The sequence below is a fragment of the Hyla sarda genome, chromosome 4 (assembly GCF_029499605.1).
Source record: "Hyla sarda isolate aHylSar1 chromosome 4, aHylSar1.hap1, whole genome shotgun sequence".
Lineage (NCBI taxonomy): Eukaryota > Metazoa > Chordata > Amphibia > Anura > Hylidae > Hyla > Hyla sarda.
The window spans coordinates 170,079,204-170,100,562 of record NC_079192.1 but is presented as its reverse complement, the minus strand read 5'-3'; the positions used below and the strand labels follow the sequence as shown (position 1 = coordinate 170,100,562).

The window sequence follows — 21,359 nt, the reverse complement described above, 5'->3', positions numbered from 1 at the left end:
TGGAGGTTTCGGTGGTCTTATCAGACCTATGCTGTGCAATTGCGATGGTCTGATAAGTGCAAATCGCTGCCAAAGGTCTCTTACCTTCCATGCAGGATAGCAGAGCTTCTTGAGCAGCCTGGAGAGCCAGACTGTTCAAGAAGATCGCTGATAGTACTGATCAGTACTGTGTTATAGTACTGAATAGTACATAGCAATCTAATGATTGCTATTGAAAGTTCCCTATGGGGCTTTCAAAGTAAGTGTTTTTTAAAATATATAAAAGCCCATCTTAATAAAAATATAAATCACCCCCTTTTCCCCATATAAAAATAATTAAATACTACATATCTGGTATGGCCGTACATGGTAATGGACGTAAATGTAAAAAAAATATCAGAATTGTTGATTTTTGGTCACATCAAATGTCAGTAAAAATTTTTATAAAAAGCGATCAAAAATTTCCAGCAAAACAAAAATGGTACCGATTGAAACTAAAGATCACCGCGCAAAAAAGGAGCCCTCATACATCCCCATAGACTGAAAATAAGAAAGTTATTGGGGGTCAGAATAGGGCAATTTTAAACATATTTATTTTATAAAAAATTATTATTATTTTTTTTTTTTTTTAAAGCATTGCAATAATTGTAAAGCATAAAAACATGGGTATCATTTTAATCATATTGACCCACAGAAAAAAGGTTACATGACAGTTTTACCGTAAAGTGTACTGTGTGAAAACCAACCCCCCCCCCCCCCCCCCCCCCGCCAGAATCTGGGTAAATGCGGTTATATTTTTGAATTCCCCCACACAAATAATATTTTTTGGGTCGTGCCATACATTTTATGGTAAAAAGAAAGGTGTAATTACAAAGTAGAATTGGTCGTACAAAGAAAAAGCCGCATATAGGTCTGTAGATGGAAAAAAAAACTCATGCCTCTTAGAAGGCAAGGAGGAAAAAATGAAAATGCAAAAATGAAATTGTCTGTGTCCTTAATGCCAAAATGTAGTGTGTTTATTTACATGCCTCTTTTTTAGGTTTAGGTTTTAAAGATAAAGATCAATACAGGTGAAATGTGTAAATAATGTGAAATATAAAATGACTGCATTGCAAAATTATGACAATTCACAGTAATAATGCAGTTTTTCAAATGTGTTTTCCTTGACCTTCCAAACGCAATAAAATTGCAAAATTCACTACCATTCAATTTAAAATGACTACAGGTTTAGGTAAAATGAATATCTGCTTAACTACTGAACAGCAGTATAAGTGCAAAGATCAACATCCAGATTTATTTGCATTGTGTTCACATTAGTGCTCTCAGACAAAGAATATCATAAAACTGCTTTTAGATTCTTAAAGGGTCATTCTCATTAAAACTAATTTATGCTATTGCACTCCTTATGGTAAATGAAAAATATTTCTAATATACTTTGTTTAAAAAAAATGAAGTTTTCTATGTTTTATTTGTGCTTAAAAATCTCAAGAGCACATTTTCCCTCAATTCATACACAGACTTTGGACCAAAGTCCAAACACAGGAAGTGCCGCCTGGAGTGCTGAGGGGGGGGGGTGTCCAGCCTCATCCAATCATAGCTCCTCTCACACATAACTGCCATATGCTGTTGGTTGGAACCCCCCCCCCCCCCCTCAGCACTCCAGGCGGCACTTCCTGTGTTTGGACTTTGGTCCAAAGTCTGTGTATGAGTTGGGGGAAAATGTGCTCTTGAGCCTTTTTAAGCACAAATAAAACATAGAAAACTTCATTTTTTTTAAACAAAGTATATTAGAAATATTTTTAATTTACCATAAGGAGTGCAATAGCAAAAAATAGTTTTAATGAGACTGCCCATTTAAAACATTATCCATTGCCATACCCATCACAGATTTGCCCCATTTTCCCTATTGATAAGGAAAACTGTAGCATTGAAAACCTTGGAAAAAAAACACACACAGTCTAAAGGGGTACTATCGTGTTGACAACTTATCCCCTTATCTAAAGGATAGGGGATAAGTTGCCTGATCGCGTGGGGTACCGCCGCTGGGGACCCCCGTTATCTCGCACGCAGCACCCCGCTCTCATCAGGTCTGATGACTGCCGATCACGGGGCCAGAGTATAGTGATGTCACTGCTCCGCCCCATGTGACATCACGCTCCGCCCCCTCAATGTAAGTCTATGGCAGGGGGCGAGACAGCTGTCTCGCCCCCTGCCATAGACTTGCATTGAGGGGGCGGAGCGTGACAACACACGGGGTGTTCCGGGGCCTGATGAGAGTGAGGTGCTGCGTGCGAGATGGCAGGGGTCCACAGCGGCGGGACCCCGCGCGATCAGGCAACTTATCCCCTATCCTTTAGATAGGGGATAAGTTGTCAGCACAGTAGTATCCCTTTAAATGAATGGGAGATACCAGTTAGAGTAAATGTTACATGTTTTTTTACATTATTATTTTTTTCTAATGTTTTCACGTGGAAGTGGTGTGGCTGCCGTAATGCCATATTCTAACATCATACTAATCCGCATATTGGAGCAGCACTGCACTATGGTTGCATCATGTCCTCCTATTGCTTTGTTCATGCTTTTGTGTATGCCCTGGTTTTGCACATGAAATATCTATTTTGGTAACTATGTGCACAGAGCCCTCTGTGTGTATACAGTGCTATTACTTTGTTTACCACTTCAGTAAAAGCCGCTTGTCTCTCTCCTCCCACCTTTCCATCAATTATCCACCTGCTACAAGTCGAAAACTGACCTGGGAATCTGAGAGCGGGGAGAAGAGGGTGAATTGATACAGGTGTAGGGAGGGGCAGAACCATGCGGAAGATCACTGCAGTATTAGGAAATGACAGAAATTAGAAATGGACTTTCTTAAAGAGCATTCTGAAATGTTATCATTTAGATACATTGTATATCACTGTTTGAAGATTATTGCATATTACATATTGTCAGACGGTTTCACACAATGTAAGGAATCACAGCAGCAGGTTTGTCACAGGCATACAAACTAGTGCCCACAGGGCAGGTCCAATCGCCTAAAGCGATAAAATTCCAAAGAACCATGTGTGCTTTCATGATGACAGAGTCACCTTAAAGTGTACTTGTCACTTAAAAAGCTTGGGGCTCTTTATATAGGCTTCATTCATTATAATTCTTCCTGTCCTATCAGCTCGTAGGGTGGAGATTTTCCCCACATGTCATGCTGGTGAATGGAGTAAGGAAAACAAGGTTACTTCAAAAGGGACACTATTTATTCGCTGCTTGACCTTTCCTTTTGCATTTGACTGGCAGCCTCTAAGCGGTTTGTTGTAGGAGAAGGAAATGCTTGGCACTAAGGCCTAGTCTCCACCCTTTGGGCACTCCAGGGGATCTGCCCTTCCCTGTGGGCACTCAAATGCATATATAAAAAATGCAAGCTGCTCAGCTCACAAGCAGAAGTTCACGGATCTCATTGGTTTGTCTGGGGGTCTTTTAACCCCCTACCTGGTGCTGTGATCAGTTACATTATGTGAAACCATCTACCAGATTCCCGTAAAATTCTAAAGCTGAATGATATATAGAAAGTGTTCTGTACTGCACCTTCTATAACTTTTCTTGTTTTCATGTCAGATACTGGAGGGTGAAACAGCTACCATCACCACTGATGTCCTGCACGCTCTTGATGATGACTCGGCACCAGAAGACATTACATATTCTTTCATTCCTCCGACCAATGGAGAAGTGATTGTAAGAGGTTTCCCTGGCAAAGTTTTAAGCTTTTCCCAAAGAGATTTGGAATTGGGAATGGTGCAGTTCATGCACAGAGGTGAGATATATTACATCTAATAGATCTATACGATCTATTAAAAAAGGGAAACGAGCTGCTTAGATAAGGTAACTGTTATTGAGAGCAAGATGACAGTAGCGGACAGGTTAGAAAATAAAGTAATATAATAGAAAGCAGGCAACAGCAGGTAACATGTGGTCTAGTGAGTGAAAAAGATAGGAGGGGGAGAGCGGTTATACTGTAAAATTACTGGATAATCCTGCATGCGCACAACTCCTCCTAAACCCTGGCCTTTGCAATTTCTCTTTTATATTAATTCATAAATATTTTGCATTGGCCATAACTTTATCAGCTATCATAACTTTTTGTCCCCATTCTCCTCTGCCAGATATTGATGTGTTGCTTCCATGCTTTCTGAACTAGGGACTCCTGAGGGAGAATCTCACCCTACTGATAATAATAGAAGAACACTTGCTGAACAAATACATTTTTATAATAAAATATGGGGCAGTAATAAAATTGAGATTCCCATTTTGCCTTTAAAGGGGTACTCCGGTGAAAACCTTTTTTTTTTTTTTTAAATCAACTGGTGCCAGAAAGTTAAACAGCTTCGTAAATTACTTCTATTAAAAAATCTTACTTCTTCCAGTATTTATTAGCTGCTGAATACTACAGAGGAAATTCTTTTCTTTTTGGAACACAGTGCTCTCTGCTGAATCACGAGCACAGTGCTCTCTGCTAACATCTCTGTCCATTTTAGGAACTGTGCAGAGCAGCCTATGTTTGCTATGGGGATGTTCTCCTACTCTGGACAGTTCTTAAAATGGACAGAGATGTCGGCAGAGAGCACTGTGCTCGTGATGTCAGCAGAGAGCTCTGGGTTCCAAAAAAAAAAGATTTTTTTCTGTAGTATTTAGCAGCTAATAATTACTGGAAGGATTAAGATTTTTTAATAGAAGTAATTTACAAATCTGTTTAACTTTCTGGCACCAGTTGATTTAAAATTAGTATTCCTTTAAGGGCATATGCACATGATATGCTATAAATACCTTATAGATACAGATGCCAACTATGGAAACTGCAGCTTGCTAGCTGCAGCTGTAGGAGGTCGAGATGCCGAAAAACAGCAAATTGGCTGTTTTATATGTTTTCCGCAACTTCTTTAGAGATACTGGGAATTGTTTAAACATCATAGCACCACAAATAAGTGTACAAAGAGGATAAATATTTTCTTAATTTCTGAAACAAATTCCTAGGATTAGCTGTAATAAAGACACCAGGTTTTATGGAATAAGAGATGGGTTTATGGCTAATTCTTAATTATTGGCCATGATTACAAACTGACCATATACATTAGATTAATGTTGGGTGGACCTGGTCAGGATACATTAGGCAGCAATTGAACTGTCAGTGTGTTGGCTAGATGGTTGGGTTAGAGCATTTCCAAAACAGCAGGGCTTGTGGGGTATTTCCAGTATACAGTGATTAGTACTTATCAAAAGTGGCCCAAGGAAGGACAACCAGTAAGTGTTTCCATATATACCGTGGACCATGACCTGTACCAGTGAGCAGAAACATTCTACTTATAAAAAAGCCAAGATAATTAATTCACTATTATTTTATAATTCCTTAGCACATTGCATTTTTTTTCAAAAGTCTAAAAAAAAAAAAAAAAAATTTTTAAATGACACTGATGCAGCAAGCAGCTGATCTTGCTTCTCTGCCCTCCTGCAAGTATGAAAAAATAATAATAATGATATAAAATCTAAATAAAAATCTATTGTTTTCCTTCTATTCAGGAGAGTTGGATGGAGGATTTCTCTTTAGAGTGTCTGATGGAGAAAATGAATCGGAACAATTGTTTTTTCATGTTCAAGCAACACCATTCACAGTCACTGTGGAATCACTACAAAACATTCTAGTGTGTCCACGTAAGTGACTAACAATTCTTCAGATCTTAATTGGAAAAGTGTTGTTCCTACATCTAGAATATGTCATTTCTTTCATGCTAGGTTCACTTCAACAAATCACCAAGCAACATTTGAGTGCAGTGACCAATGAGCAAAAGGGCAACCAGCCTGTATTAGTATATCATATAGAAAATCCACCACAGATTGGGAAAATTGTACGAGGAGGAAACGGCATGGTGTTGGCCAATTTTACCCAAGAAGAGGTGAGTAGTGTATCCCGATGTGCTCAACTGCAAGTTCCCTTCCATTTAGTCTAAAGCACAACTCCTTTGCATTACAGGTAGATGCAGGCATTGTGTTTTACCAACATGCCGAGTCATTAATGCCATTTTGGACTGCTCAAGATTCCTTTATATTTTATGTGCAATCTTCACGTGCCACTTCCCAGCTATATGTATTAAATGTGACGGTGACATTCCAGGGCTCATGCCCACAGCTGCATACAAAGCTCTGGAAGAACACAGGTAAGACTCCTTTATGGCAATTTTATCTACATTCTTAAAATTCAACTAAACTGTGACTATGTCCAAAGGTCAGCTCATGCTATGGGTGTGATTCACAACGTCTGTGTGACGTGACAGCAGCAACAGCTTTCAAACTGTGTGTACTGTTTAGGAATGTAATACGTATTACATATTGGGGTGTCTGGTCAAATTGGGAATATTTTGCAATAAGCATGTGCTTACATAATGAAATTATTCAATTGTTCCAGTACTTGATACTGTGACTGAGCTATGTGTTGCTTTTCCATGACTGCTGTCAGCTGTTTCGAAAGACTCAGGTAGAGCCGTAACACATTCAAGTGTGTGTATGTTTTCTGAATGAAAGCACTGGGTATCCTTTCAACCCTCAAATTAAAAGCAGTGATCTGATTGGTCTCTACAGACAATATTAACATCTTTTGTTTATAACCATGAGATCTGTTTGTTATGGACATGTACAAGTTTAAGGGAAACATAAAGGTTTTGTTTTATGTCTACACAGGTCTCAGTGTTCAGCAAGGTGGTTCTTCACCAATAACACTTGACTCCCTTGATGGTTCAAACCTTCTGGCAAATTCAAGCTTCTCGAAACTGACACATGATATAGTTTTTTTCATCACCAATTTTCCTTCACATGGTCATCTCTCCATTAATGGGGTCTCACTTAACCAAGAAAATACATATTTTTTACAGTCTCATCTGGAAAATGGAAGCCTGTTCTACACAAATACCATGTCTGAGAGCCTTGGAGATAGCTTTCAGTTCACAGCCCAGTTAAGGCCCAAGTCCAATTCTTTTCACGAATCCATTGACACGTTAGCCATAAGAGAATCATTTAATATAACCTTCACTAGTTCACCTATTATACCTTCAATTTTATCTTCACCAAAGTTGAAATTAAATGTAGCAGTGGGCTCATACATTCCACTAAATGAAGATCACTTATCTTTAGATCACCCTCTGGCCTCCCCGGATAACATACTTTACACAATATTACATTTACCATTAGGTGTATCAGTGGAAAGACGAGGAAACCAATCTGCTCAAGTTTTACAGTTCACACAAGAAGATCTTGGCAGGTCAAATCTCATCCTTATTGCTAACCAAACAGCAGTTTCAGGCGAATTCAGGTTTAATATAATAGATGGACTGCAAGCCCCATTTCTAGGACAACTGCCAGTAAGGGTTCTCCCAATGCATCAGGCTACTCTTGAAGTCAAACAGATTGCTGGAAGGTCTAACATTACACTAGGACATATCTCACCAACCCTGGACAAAATGGCAAACACATATGTGTATAAAATAACAAGAAAGCCAACATATGGCCAGGTTGTTGTTGCCCAGGTACCAGGGTTAGAGTTTCATTGGGACCAGGTAAACAACAATGAGGTATCCTATGAATTTACCAATTTCCTATCCACCCAAGATGAATTTGAATTTGTTGCTGTCTCAAACATGGATGAGGAATATATTGGACAAGTGACTGTACAAGTATCTGCAACAGTGAAGATAGGAGATAGACAAAAGTGGCCGAGAGGATGTACAATTAAACTAGGTCCTGAAGTTATCGATGCAAGTGAACTCGGTGCAACTACTCAAAGCATCCCACAGTTTATCGTACTTCGCCATCCAAGAAAAGGGAGGTTGGTGAGATTTCCACATGAAGGTGGCAAAGGAGACAGGTCAATGGTCCATGTCTTCACACAAGGGGAGCTAGAAAGTGGACTTATTGGTGTGGAGTTATGGGAAGATGACCAGAGTGGACAAGAGATACAAGGTGATCGGCTTAGTTTATTGATCAGTGCCAGTAATGTGCCTCCAGCTAATGTTACTGTAAGATTTAACACCATACCATACAATTCTTCTAATGCTGACCATACCATTCTTCTCCGTTATCCTGAAAGCTTGTCAAGCACAACAAATCCACAAATATCCAGAACTGTGGAAACCACACAAGGGATGTTTGTCACTGATATACAAGCTACAAGTTCAGAGTCAAGCACTCTAGAATCTATGAACAGTGAGCCAACGACACACCAAGAAACAACCACAGATTTAATATCAAGGGAAACAGATTTAATTTCGACAGTAAACATGGTGCTAGGAACAAATTCAACACATACAACAACTGTGGCACCCACAAAAACTCCTTTAGTTCTAACTACGTCAACTCATACTAACACTTTGTCACCAGACGTTTGGATGTCATCAGAATACGTAAGTGAAATCACTACTCAGGATATTATCTTAAACTATTCACTGAGTATAAATGCATCCAGTTCACCTAGCCCAGCATTAGAGGGTACAGTCCTTGGTTTTATGAGCTCACATATGTATAGCATTGTGCTTCCTGTCTGTCTTATATTGTTGTTCATTTTGCTTGGTCTTCTTCTTATGGCTTACTTTGTACGCAAGAAAAAGATGGGAAAACATCATGTCCAAAAAGCAGCAACATCAGCAGCAAAGACTGAGAATGGAGCCTCAGATAGGCAAACATTTCGTCCAACTGAACCTGATAGGGGCTTCCCTCTTTGTGATGTTGGAGATCACAGAAGCAATGGTGCTACTGGACAGCCTGGCAGCCAGTACTGGGTATAAACACAGAAAGAAAGCTTCTCTGGGTTGGCACTAAACGCGGGACATTTCCTCCCAACAATACTCAGGATGGAGAGTGGGATTACAATCTGAAGTACTCAGCACTTTTCTTACAAAAGCAGTGCTCTGTAAGTCCACACTGTTACGCATGCAAGATATTTGTCTTTTAACTGGGACATGTTCTACTGGACTCAACATTTTCTAACAATTCTACCCTAAAAACTTAACTAGCTTGCCTATGTGCAGCTTCCTGGCATCTATACCATTGAAAATGTACATGGTATTTTCCTGCAGGTACGTATAATATATGCTGGACGAGCATTAGATATTTTATAGAGCAGCAATAAGATCCATATGTGCAAAATCGAAACCTCCATACAATTTATTGCAGAGGCTAAAATGTATGTATATTTATCAAGATGCTGCAGGGGAAACCTTTCAGTATCATGCAGCTGTCTATTTCTTTCTATTGGCTTCTGTCAAAGTCACTCCATCACTTTGTTCAGGTTTTTCTGTCTTCCAATTGTGGGACTTACAGTATTGCAAGAATCAATTGTTTCAAGAAAGACGAGACAGCCTGCCATTGTCTCAGATTGTGCCGGACACAATTGTCTTCTAGACCTCTCAAGTGCATTCCCTTCTTATTGTCAGTGTCACTTTGTATCAAGGAATGCTGAGTTGCCTAACATGACAGCTGCAGGCTCCAGCAGTAAATGATCAGGGCCCTAATACTTATAGACTATCAAAAGGTTAATGTGTGAACCGTGATCTGTATATTAGTGTAAACAGAGGTGTCTAAAATGTATATTCAAAAAATGAAGAGACCGAAATTGCTTGTAAATACACCCCATATTTTCTTAACAGATCAGGTTTTTAAAAGGGGGTATTGGTATTCCTATCTCAAACACTTATGACATAGCCTTAGAATATTCTAGATGCGGGACCCCCAGCTCTGTTTGGCCTGATTATGACAGCTAAGTGTGCTAGGGCTAATAAAACAGTGAAGCGTGCGGTTTTACCCTGTTGCCGTAATTCCCATAGACATTAATGGGGGTTACGGAAACAATGTGGCACTGCGAGCCATGTCCGGCTACTGCATGTAGTCTGAACAAGGTCTAAAGTAGCTTGTTCTAGAGACAGATTATGATCACAGAGGTGGACCTGCATCTATCAGACATTTATGGAATATAAACAGGTAAAAGGGGAAAATGATTAGGGAAGCCCAGTCCAGTATACAGGATGTGAGATAGTTTTAGACCAACTCTGCTTCATAGGATTTTTGTTTACACTTCCATTCCCTTTACTGCACATGCAGCCCTGTTATCGCTATAGTTTTGAACACATTTGCACTGTTCCCAGGTGAGAGAAAAGTATCCATAAAAAAATAAAACCTATTGATAAATCTGAGCCAATCTTCCTGAAACCAAAACGGTACAATTTTGCCTATCGCAATCAATCCCAGATTAGCATTAAGATATAAAGTCTGAGCTGTGATTGGTTGCAAAACAAGACAGTTTTGATTTCAAAAAGATTGACAAATCTGGGCCATTACCATGCACTGCAATAATCCAGACATAACCAACATTATTGTGAGGCATTAAATGAGTTACATGGCAATAAGTGATCAGCAGAATAAAACAGCCATGATTCACTTGCTGGATTGCCATAGTCCTTTCATTCTGCTGATCTGCGGAGATTTTGGGATTAGAATTGCACCAACCAAATACTGATGACCTGTCACGGGTAGACTATTTGTATTACAGGGAAACTGACATCTGGCTCACCCACACTTAACCTAATACACAGCGTTCTAGTGCGGGTAAACCAGATTACAACCAGGTATCCCTTACACGGATCCACAGCTACATTTAGGAGATACCTGTTGTATTTGCCTCCATTGCTAATAGTCATCTTTGTGAAATGGAGGCAGGATCCGACATACCCAGCATCCTTGCCTCCTTCCTCTCTGCTCCAATATGCCCACCCACCACACGCTCACATAGGTGAAGGATCTATGAATATTTATGAGGTAGGTGGGCATATCGGAGCAGAGTGGAAGTAGGCAGTGTTGCTTGGTATGCTGGGTCTTGCCTCCCTTATGCAAAGTTGATCATTTACATATATTTACATGTGAATAAGGCCTATGTCTGTGGTGATCATCATCAGTAGTTGTCAGATGACCGCTATGCCAATAAACCCCCAATACACATGTATGCTTGGTTCATTGTGCACGTAATGTCTATAGTCAACATAACAGTAGCCATTTTTTCACATTTACAACAGTTTATATTAGAGGAGATCACAGTATGTCTTCCAGAATATTTCATAAAGCAAAATACAGGCTTACTATGATCTCCATAAATTGATCAGCGACAAACTAACTACCTCAATATACGAATCACCAAAAAAGCTTGATGGAGAATGAAATTGTTGTGTAGATGGGAACAAAAGTTAAATGTTACAGATTACACAGGTATAACACTCCTGTACATGTAAGCTTTTTACCTTATTTAACCATGAGAAAACACTGTGTCAGATTATATGAAATACTGTATATTTCTATCCACTATAGATTTTATACTAAGTGTAACTAGATAGACTTTCCAAAATCCTCTCCTCAGGCATAAAAAACAAGTATAAAAGAAAGTCAATTTCATATGTCAAGACTGGCAGTGTTGGTAAAGAAGGCCTTAGGCATAAAAACTAGTGCAGACAAAAAGTGTCAATGTCAAAGTACTAAGAGTAAACTTTGTTCATTGCTGGTTAAAAGATAAAATTATAGAAATATTAGAATAAACTGAATGGCCACTGAGATGGGCACTGACACTGCTGTCTGCACTTGTATTGATACATGAGGCAATGAGTACGTCTAGCTGTTCTATAGCATTCCCCCATCATACTAATTTATTTCCCTTCATGCATTTCCAGGGTCTACCATTTAGCAGTAAGCATTTTTATGCATAGGCTGCCAGTTCTTTAAGGCAATCACGTATTCTTCATCTCATTTTCTGTATATCTGCTATTTGTATGTATTGTAAACACATATGACCATACTGTCTCATCAGCTTACCTTCTCCCATTTTAATAAAAAATAAAAAGTCTGTGATGTAATTTGCATAAGTTACTGAAATCTAATGTGCACAAAACTTGCCAATAAAAGAATATCAAAAAATCTTAAGGATAAAATATGCTTTTATATATTACAGGTCACTGATCTATGGCTTTTACAGGTTACAAACAGATTTTCCCCAACTTTGGAGTACATTGCGCCAAAATTTGGAGAATCTTGGCACTACCTGGCGCTTACATATATCGTTGATGCCCCATTTGGAAAGGGGTGTAGCTCGATGATAAGGCATTGAAGGGTGTGGCTTAACACTGGGCCAAAATTTTATGGTAGATTATGTAATCCAACTTCAAGTTGGCATAAGAGCCAGACAAGTCTAAAACTAAAACTAAACTCAGCTGAAAATAGCCATAAGAAACCCAGCTGTAAATCACTTCAGTTTTTTAATGTAAACAAAGCCTAAGGCTATTTTCTCCCACACAATTTTGGGCTTAATTTGGTCAGTAGTTTTACCAGAATCAGAAGTGATATTGACAAGGAGAAAAACTCTAATGGAAAGATTTGCATCCTTTTCTGTGTTTTGGGCCCACTACTGGTTTGGGTAAAAACACAGACCAAAGTAAGGCTCAAAAGGCTGCCACAGGGTAGATTTTAAAAAGTTTTAAAAGAAAGACTATTTCTGTTGCCTATAAAAACCAATCACAGAGCATCTTTCAGTTTTTAAGTGCAGAATATGAAATGAAAGTTGCACTCAGGCCTTGACACAATCTTCAGTCTAAACTAAGCCACTGTGATAAATTAGTTGCATCGTTGAACTATCTACTTACAGTGCACACTGTTTAGCTATTGAACAGCATTGCTAAATCTGGGCCAGTATGGTAAGAAAACACGGAGTCCCTGTAGGCCCGTATTATAGATTTGTAGGCACTTCATATGTCTCTTACAGAGGATTGGCAGCATACGGAAGGATGATGTGGGTCTCTGTACACTCCTCTGTGCTCTCTCCTGTCTGATAACACTCCTCTGTGTTCTCTCCTGTCTGATAGCACTCCTCTGTGCTCTCTCCTGTCTGATAGTACTCCTCTGTGCTCTCTCCTGTCTGATAGCACTCCTCTGTGCTCTCTCCTGTCTGATAGCACTCCTCTGTGTTCTCTCCTGTCTGATAGGACTCCTCTGTGCTCTCTCTCCTGTCTGATAGTACTCCTCTGTGCTCTCTCCTGTCTGATAGCACTTCTCTGTCCTCTCTCCTGTCTGATAGCACTCCTCTGGGCTCTCTCCTGTCTGATAGTACTCCTCTGTGTTCTCTCCTGTCTGATAGGACTCCTCTGTGCTCTCTTCTGTCTGAAAGTACTCCTCTGTGCTCTCTCCTGTCTGACAGGACTCCTCTGTGCTCTCTCCTATCTGATAGTACTCCTCTGTCCTCTCTCCTGTCTGATAGCACTTCTATGTCCTCTCGCCTGTCTGATAGTACTCCTCTGTGCTCTCTCCTGTCTGATAGTACTCCTCTGGGCTCTCTGCTGTCTGATAGCACTCCTCTGTGCTCTCTCCTGTCTGATAGTACTCCTCTGGGCTCTCTCCTGTCTGATAGTACTCCTCTGTGCTCTCTCCTGTCTGATAGCATTCCTCTGTGCTCTCTCCTGTCTGATAAGACTCCTCTGTGCTCTCTCCTGTCCTATCAGACACAGAGTAGTGCTAGCCCACCCTAGCAATGATTTTATAAGCCATGATTTCTATATAAAGGAAATTACATTTTCTTATGAAGTATATTAGAAAGGTTAATGTTTTGCCAAGATGAACAACATATAAAAAGTTTTTGTATCTGACAATGCCCATTTAACCCCTTAAGGACGTAGGACGTAAATGTACGTCCTGGTGCGGTGGTATTTAACGCACCAGGACGTACATTTACGTCCTGTGCATAACCGCGGGCATCGGAGCGATGCCCGTGTCATGCGCGGCTGATCCCGGCTGCTGATCGCAGCCAGGGACCCGCCGGCAATGGCCGACGCCCGCGATCTCGCGGGCGTCTGCCATTAACCCCTCAGGTGCCGGGATCAATACAGATCCCGGCATCTGCGGCAGTGCGCGATTTCAATGAATGATCGGATCGCACGCAGCGCTGCTGCGGGGATCCGTTCATTCAGAACACCGCACGGAGGTCCCCTCACCTTCCTCCTTCCGGCTCCCGGCGTCTCCTGCTCTGGTCTGAGATCGAGCAGACCAGAGCAGAAGATTGCCGATAACACTGATCTGTTCTATGTCCCATACCTAGAACAGATCAGTATTAGCAATCATGGTATTGCTATGAATAGTCCCCTATGGGGACTATTCAAGTGTAAAAAAAATGTAAAAAAATGTAAAAGTAAAAGTAAAAAAATTGTGAAAAATCCCCTCCCCCAATAAAAAAGTAAAACGTCCGTTTTTTCCTATTTTACCCCCAAAAAGCGTAAAAAATAAATTTTATACACATATTTGGTATCGTTGCGTGCGTAAATGTCCGAACTATTAAAATAAAATGTTAATGATCCCGTACGGTGAACGGCGTGAACGGAAAAAAAAAAGTCCAAAATTGCTACTTTTTTAATACATTTTATTTTAAAAAATTATAAAAAATTTATTAAAAGTTTTTTATATGCAAATGTGGTATCAAAAAAAAGTACAGATCATGGCGCAAAAAATGAGCCCTCATACCGCCGCTTATACGAAAAAATAAAAAGGTTAGAGGTCATCAAAATAAAGGGATTATAAACGTACTAATTTGGTTTAAAAGTTTGTGATTTTTTTTAAGCACAACAATAATAGAAAAGTATGTAATAATGGGTATCATTTTAATCATATTGACCCTCAGAATAAAGAACACGTCATTTTTACCAGAAATTGTACGGCGTGAAAACGAAACCTTCCAAAATTTGCAAAATTGCGTTTTCTTTTTAATTTCCCCACAAAAATAGTGTTTTTTGGTTGCGCCATACATTTTATGATATAATGAGTTATGTCATTACGAAGGACAACTGGTCGCGCAAAAAACAAGTACTCATACTAGTCTGTGGATGAAAATATAAAAGAGTTATGATTTTTAGAAGGCGAGGAGGAAAAAATGAAAACGTAAAAATTTAATTGTCTGAGTCCTTAAGGCCAAAATGGGCTGAGTCCTTAAGGGGTTAAATAGGTGGTGTGACTTATTTAAAAATATGCCAAATGCTTGGGATTATGCTAAAATAGACAAAGTACATCTGTTTAATTTTCGCTGCATCCAGCACTGCCAGTTTTGTTTACATGGATGCACCAATGACATGTTCATGTATCCATGTGAGCGGTACAGCCATTTACAGGCCTCAGCAGGGGTGTACCTAGAGCATTTGGCACCCGGGGTGGACCCTTTGTTTGGCACACACCCCCCACACACACACACACACACACACACACACACACACGCACCCCCCCCCCCTTAATTACACCCCCTCCCCCCAGGGGCGGACTGACAACACTCGGGGCCCCCGGACCAAAAAAAAGGCAAGGGCCCCTGCTAGGCTCTGCAGCTCGTCAATCTTCAGCCACGCTCCTATTCCACCCAAATCCCACACACAATAAATTAAAATTTATATACCGTATATACGCACTGGCGTATAACACGCACCCCCATTTTAACAGGGAAATTTAAGTTAAAAAAAATTAAATGTAAAATAAATGACTTGGACTAAATGCCACATCATCCCCCCAACTTCGTTTTTTTCTGCACCTGTTTGGTCCCGTCCCCTCCAGTGCCACATCATTCCTTCCCTTTTATCAGTCCCTGTGCCAAATTTACCCCTCTCATCGCCCCCCCCCATGTCTCATCATCCCCCCCTTGTCTCATCATTTCCCCCTGTCATAGACCACCACTAGCCATACAGACATTAAGCATTTAGTGCCTTCCCCACCATTATTTCCCCCTGTCTCATCATGTCCCCCATCATTCCCCCCCTCATCATTTCCCCCTGTCTCATCATGTCCCCCATCATTCCCCCCTCATCATCCGCCCACCCTGTCTCATCATGTCCCCCATCATTCCCCCTCATCATCCCCCCACCATCTCATCTTGTCCCCATCATTCCCCCTCATCATCCCCCCACCCTGTCTCATCATGTCCCCCATCATTCCCCCCCTCATCATCCCCCCACCCTGTCTCATCATCCCCCACCCTGTCTCATCATGTCCCCCATCATTCCCCCCTCATCATCCCCCCCACCGTCTCATAGTCCCCCACCCTGTCTCATCATGTCCGTCATCATTCTCCCTCATCATCCCCCCCACCCTGTCTCATCATGTCCCTCATCATTCCCCCTCATCATCCCCCCACCCTGTCTCATCATCCCCCCCTCATCATTTCCCTGTCTCATCACCCCCCCATCATTCCCCCCCCTCATCATTTCCCCGTCTCATCATCCCCCCATCATGTTCCTCCTATGGAATCCAGTGGTCTTCAACCTGCGGACCTCCAGATGTTGCAAAACTACAACTCCCAGCATGCCCGGACAGCCAACTGCTGTCCGGGCATGCTGGGAGTTGTAGTTTTGCAACATCTGGAGATCCGCAGGTTGAAGACCACTCTTCCCCTTTCCTTACTTGTCTGCGCTTCGGCTGTCTTGCGGGCTGCGGGGTCAGTGAAGCAGATGAGTTACGTCCTCTCCCGGATTCTCTGTGCGGCATCAGGGATCTCACTTTTCGGCGGCGACTACAGGAAATGAAAAGTGACGTCAGTGATGCCGCACAGAGAAGCCGGCAGAGGACGTAACTCATCTGCTTCACTGACCCCGCAAGACCCTCCGCCTGACCTGACCTGCCGAAGCGCAGCCAGGTAAGGAAAATAAACAAAACTATAAAAAGCAGGAAAAGGGGAATGATGAGGGAGGGGGGAGGTTCTCCCGCACTATACACAGGTACTGGTGGATAGTGCGGGAGACGCTGATTAAAAGGTAGGGCAGATCCGGATAAGGTAGGGCTTATTTTAATCAGCGTCTCCCGCACTATCCACCACACCAGTACCTGTGGATAGTGTGGGAGAAAACAAGTGACAAAGCGGGGAGGAGACGCCGCTGGTCACTGATTTAAAGTGGCCGCGGCCGTGCTGTTAATACTTAACAAGCAGACGCTGCTGCGGCCGCTTTAAATCAGTGACCAGAAGACTTATCGGCGTATAACACGCAGGCAGACTTTTGCCTTAAATTTAAGTTTTAAAAGTGCGTGTTATATGCTGATAAATACGGTATGTAAGAAACACTTTAAAGTAGGTAAATTTCAATGACCAATAATACTGGTATACAAGGAGTAAATATATACCACCACACAATAACTGAATAATACCGTCATACTGTACTGAATAAAACCACTATACACAGACCAGTATACTATAAAGAATCTGTATACAATATAAGTGATTATATACAGGACCATATGGCGGTAGATATCAGCTATACACAGGATGTGTACACCATATAAGTGATTACAGTTACATTTTGAGACTCACAATTACGTCTTTTCTGATCAGCGGCGTCCTCTTTCCTTTTCTTCTCCGTCCGGATATGTGGATCTCTTAACATCTGCATGAAAAACATTTCAGACTCTGCATTTTTTAGTGCCCTCCCCTCCTATACACAATCTGCCCATCTATAGGCCCACAAACTGTAATAATGCCCTCCTTGGTGTCCTGCACAGTAAAAGGGCAGGTGAGTAGGTAGCCAGGTAACCCCTCTTTCTCATAGGTATATGCAGAGTTACACCCCCCCCCCTCTTTCCCATAGGTATATGCAGAGTTACACCCCCCTCTCTTTCCCATAGGTATATGCAGAGCTACGCTACACCCCCCCTCTTTCCATAGGTATATGCAGTTATACCCCCCTCTCTTTCCCATAGGTATATGCAGAGCTACGCTACACCCCCCCTCTTTCCCATAGGTATATGCAGAGTTACACCCCCTATTTCCCATAGGTATATTCAGAGCTACACCCCCCTCTTCCCCATAGGTATATGCAGAGCTACTCCCCCCCTTCCCCATAGGTATATGCAGCACCCCTCCTCTCCCTCCCTTTCCCATAGGTATATGCAGAGCACCCCCCCCCCTCTCCCTCCCCTTCCCATAGGTATATACAGAGCACCGCCCCTATCCCTTCCTTTCCCATAGGTATATGCAGAGCACCCCCCCTCTCCCTCCCTTTCCCATAGGTATATACAGAGCACCCCTCCTCTGTCCCTCCCTTTCCCATAGGTATATGCAGAGCACCCCCCTCTCCCTCCCTTTCCCATAGGTATATACAGACCACCCCCCCTCTCTCCCTCCCTTTCCCATAGGTATATACAGAGCACCGCCCCTATCCCTCCCTTTCCCATAGGTATATACAGAGCACCCCCTCTCCCTCCCTTTCCCATAGGTATATGCAGAGCACCCCCCCTCTCCCTCCCTTTCCCATAGGTATATACAGAGCACCCCCCCCTCCCTCCCTTTCCCATAGGTATATACAGAGCACCCCCCCCCCCCCTTGGTACGCCACTGGGCCTCAGTGGTATACCACATGAGACCAGTGACTGACTGCAGTAGTATTTGGAGTGAACGGGCATGTATGTGCTTCAGAAAAGTAAAAAAAAAAGAAGGCTGTGGGGATCAGAGCTAAACAAATTGTTATTTTAGCAAATTTAGACAAACAATTGAAAGAGTTTCTTGGCCATTTACAACTCAAAATACAATCTAAATAAAAATATAGGCAATTCTTGGGCTATTGCTTTTTCTACAGCCCAAAATTGCAACAATATCTCAGAAATGTCCACAAAAAACTGACATTAAAAAGAAAGAGAAACTGTTAAAATGCTTAAATAATTTAAACATTTTTTGATTATTAAAAAAAAACTGTCACTTTTTGAGCCTTATTTAGTATTTACAGCTTCACTAGAATATTAAAATTACCTGTATACTGGAATCTACTTGGAGTGTGTATAAACTACCATTACTTTAGAGTTGCTATGAATATTAAACACATCATTATCAACCTCCATGTATAGATCTCACATGAGCTTCCTATTGCCAAGGCCAGTTCAGCAGGTGAAATATAAGAAGTGCAATACATCTACCTTTTGCTCATGAATTTTTAAATATTGTAGAAATGGTAAGGCATGACAATGAGTGAACATAGAGGTACAGAATGCATTATAGTGGTACAGGCAAGTTAAAATTCATAAATGGAGCATAGGTAAAAGCCTGCCACTTTATATACTCACTAATTAAATATGTTGTTTCTGATGAAAATTAAAGATTTTTTTGTAATATGGTTGTTTAGAAAAAAAATGTAATAGTTAATAAAGAAAACAGCAACTTAAAATTCCAACACAATGGGTCCCCATACCTACTGGGACACTAACCAGTCCTACAGCAGCATCAGAATTGCCCATGAATCATGGACAAGAGATGACTCATGGACAAAGCTGCATGAGCAGACTCACCAATCACCTCCCTCCACCACAAGGGAAGGACACGCCCCAACCCACCAATCACCTTCCACCACCACAAGGGAAGGACATGCCCCTTCCCCTGAGAGGATCTCTGAGCTGATGAAAAGAGGTGTTTTTTTTTATAATAAATATAGGCCATAGAGGCATAAAGATGAGATGTACATGGTCAGGATTACGTACTAAGTGACACATACATTTTTTTTGGGGGGGGGGGAGGGGATCTGACAGGTACACTTTAAGTATTAGGCAGGGTTCACATAAATGTTTTTCCCCCCTGATTTTGTATGTACACGGCAAAAGCTGCCAACATACATACCTGATGTCTACCTAGAGGTCCTTTGTCAGTTGCACGGCAAAAGAGTGATCTTGTACATAACACACAAATATCTGTTAAAAGTATACCATATAAACCCAAGAATGAAGGATACGTCTGTTTAAATGACATTTCAAGGATCTTATATTAGTCTATGAAATGCCACTGTTAGGCCTCTGTCACAGCTTATGTTTATTGTGTAAGTCAGGAGCTTTTCTTGGTGTAGACATTAGATAGGGAGAAAACATAATGTAAACCCACCCTTATTAATAAGATCAGTAAACCATGCCCGAGTACTGCGGAGCAGAAATCATCTTTCTCTCCTCAGATGCTGGTATCAATATGTACCACCAGTCCTGAATAGGGAATGATACAGCTTGACTCCATGATAAAGAGTCACTCTCATGCTTCTGCATCTGTTGCTAAACAAATGGCTAAAAAAATACTTGGCTGCTACTTGGCACACATGCACACCGATACTTCATTAAAATGTCTGACGAACACCAACAGAATTGACAGTACATTTCCAGTTTCCCTCAATAAATAATATTAGGCAAATCCCCCAACTAATACTACACTTGTGGTTTGCCAATGCAAAATATAGGTGTATACATTAAAGAAAATGTGTATATATGTATATATATGTATATATATATATATATATATTATAAAGCAAAATCATCGGTAGTTGCAGTATATTGTAATACCTTTTTTATTGGACTAACAAGATTTTGTAGAGACAAGCTTTCGGGATTCCTCCCTTTATCAAGTCATAAGCATTACCCTACACCAAGATGCAGGAGACTAGTGTTTTGATAGACTCCGTTGACACTATGTGATGTTTTCTTAAGATTCTTGCTTCACTTATTATCTCCACAGGTTTTGGACTTTATATCGTACAATGAAGCGCTGCGGAATCTGTAGGCGCTATATAAATAAATAAATAAATCTGTTTCTGATAGATGGTATTTGTCCACTCATTGCTCGGGTTGTTATGCTCGATTGAATGTTTGTTTCTACTGTTCATATTTTGCCAGATCCCCTGATCTGGTTTGTTTGTAATACGAAAAGATTTAACAAACAAAATTCTTAAAAAAATTTAAAAAATATAAAAAAAGTCATAAGTATTTATATATATTAAGAGAGAGAGAGATGCAAAAAATATACAGCTATAAATAAAAATCTTTAAAGGATTTGTCCAGCACCACAGTACCACACCTTTGTTTCTAATACTTTAGAAACCCCTTTAAATGCAGGTGGCACGCATGAAACCACATACAGGCCTAAGTAGGGCTAGAAGCTGGCCATGTACATAAGATAGCTGTTGGCCAATGTTTACTCAGCTGAAAGATATCTCTCCTGATCAGCCAAGTGTACATGTGATCTCAATGGACAGTGGGGGAAGTGTCGCTGCCAGGCTCCTCTGGATTGGGCAATTGAAATTCAAGATTCTTCTCTCTTCCAACGTCCACAGTCAAGGAAGAGTAGAGAGGCCACCATACACATTCAATGGTCGGCCAGTCATGATGGCTTCAGCCAAAACTTATCTAATGTGTATGGCCAGCTTCTAGTCTGCAACCTTGGCATCCCGTATGCCATATCCCTGATACTGCCACAGACTGGATAATGTTTTTAAGACAGAATAACTCCTAACAGAAGGAACTAGAGAGGAGAGGGTTTAGAGATCCAGATTAGGCTGGGTTCACATCAT

General features: G+C 41.1%; 1 protein-coding gene across 1 annotated transcript in view; it reads left to right on the top strand.

The window, feature by feature from the left end:
- Positions 1-11,954, top strand: part of CSPG4 (chondroitin sulfate proteoglycan 4) — a 59,939-nt gene extending 47,985 nt beyond the window's left edge. Inside the window, exons 6-10 of the mRNA XM_056572718.1 lie at positions 3,586-3,781; positions 5,542-5,673; positions 5,755-5,915; positions 5,993-6,176; positions 6,697-11,954. Of these exons, the coding sequence (XP_056428693.1) occupies positions 3,586-3,781; positions 5,542-5,673; positions 5,755-5,915; positions 5,993-6,176; positions 6,697-8,792 (2,769 nt within the window). The 3' untranslated portion in view covers positions 8,793-11,954. The remainder of the gene's footprint in view (positions 1-3,585; positions 3,782-5,541; positions 5,674-5,754; positions 5,916-5,992; positions 6,177-6,696) is intronic.
- The last annotated feature ends 9,405 nt before the right edge of the window (positions 11,955-21,359 follow it).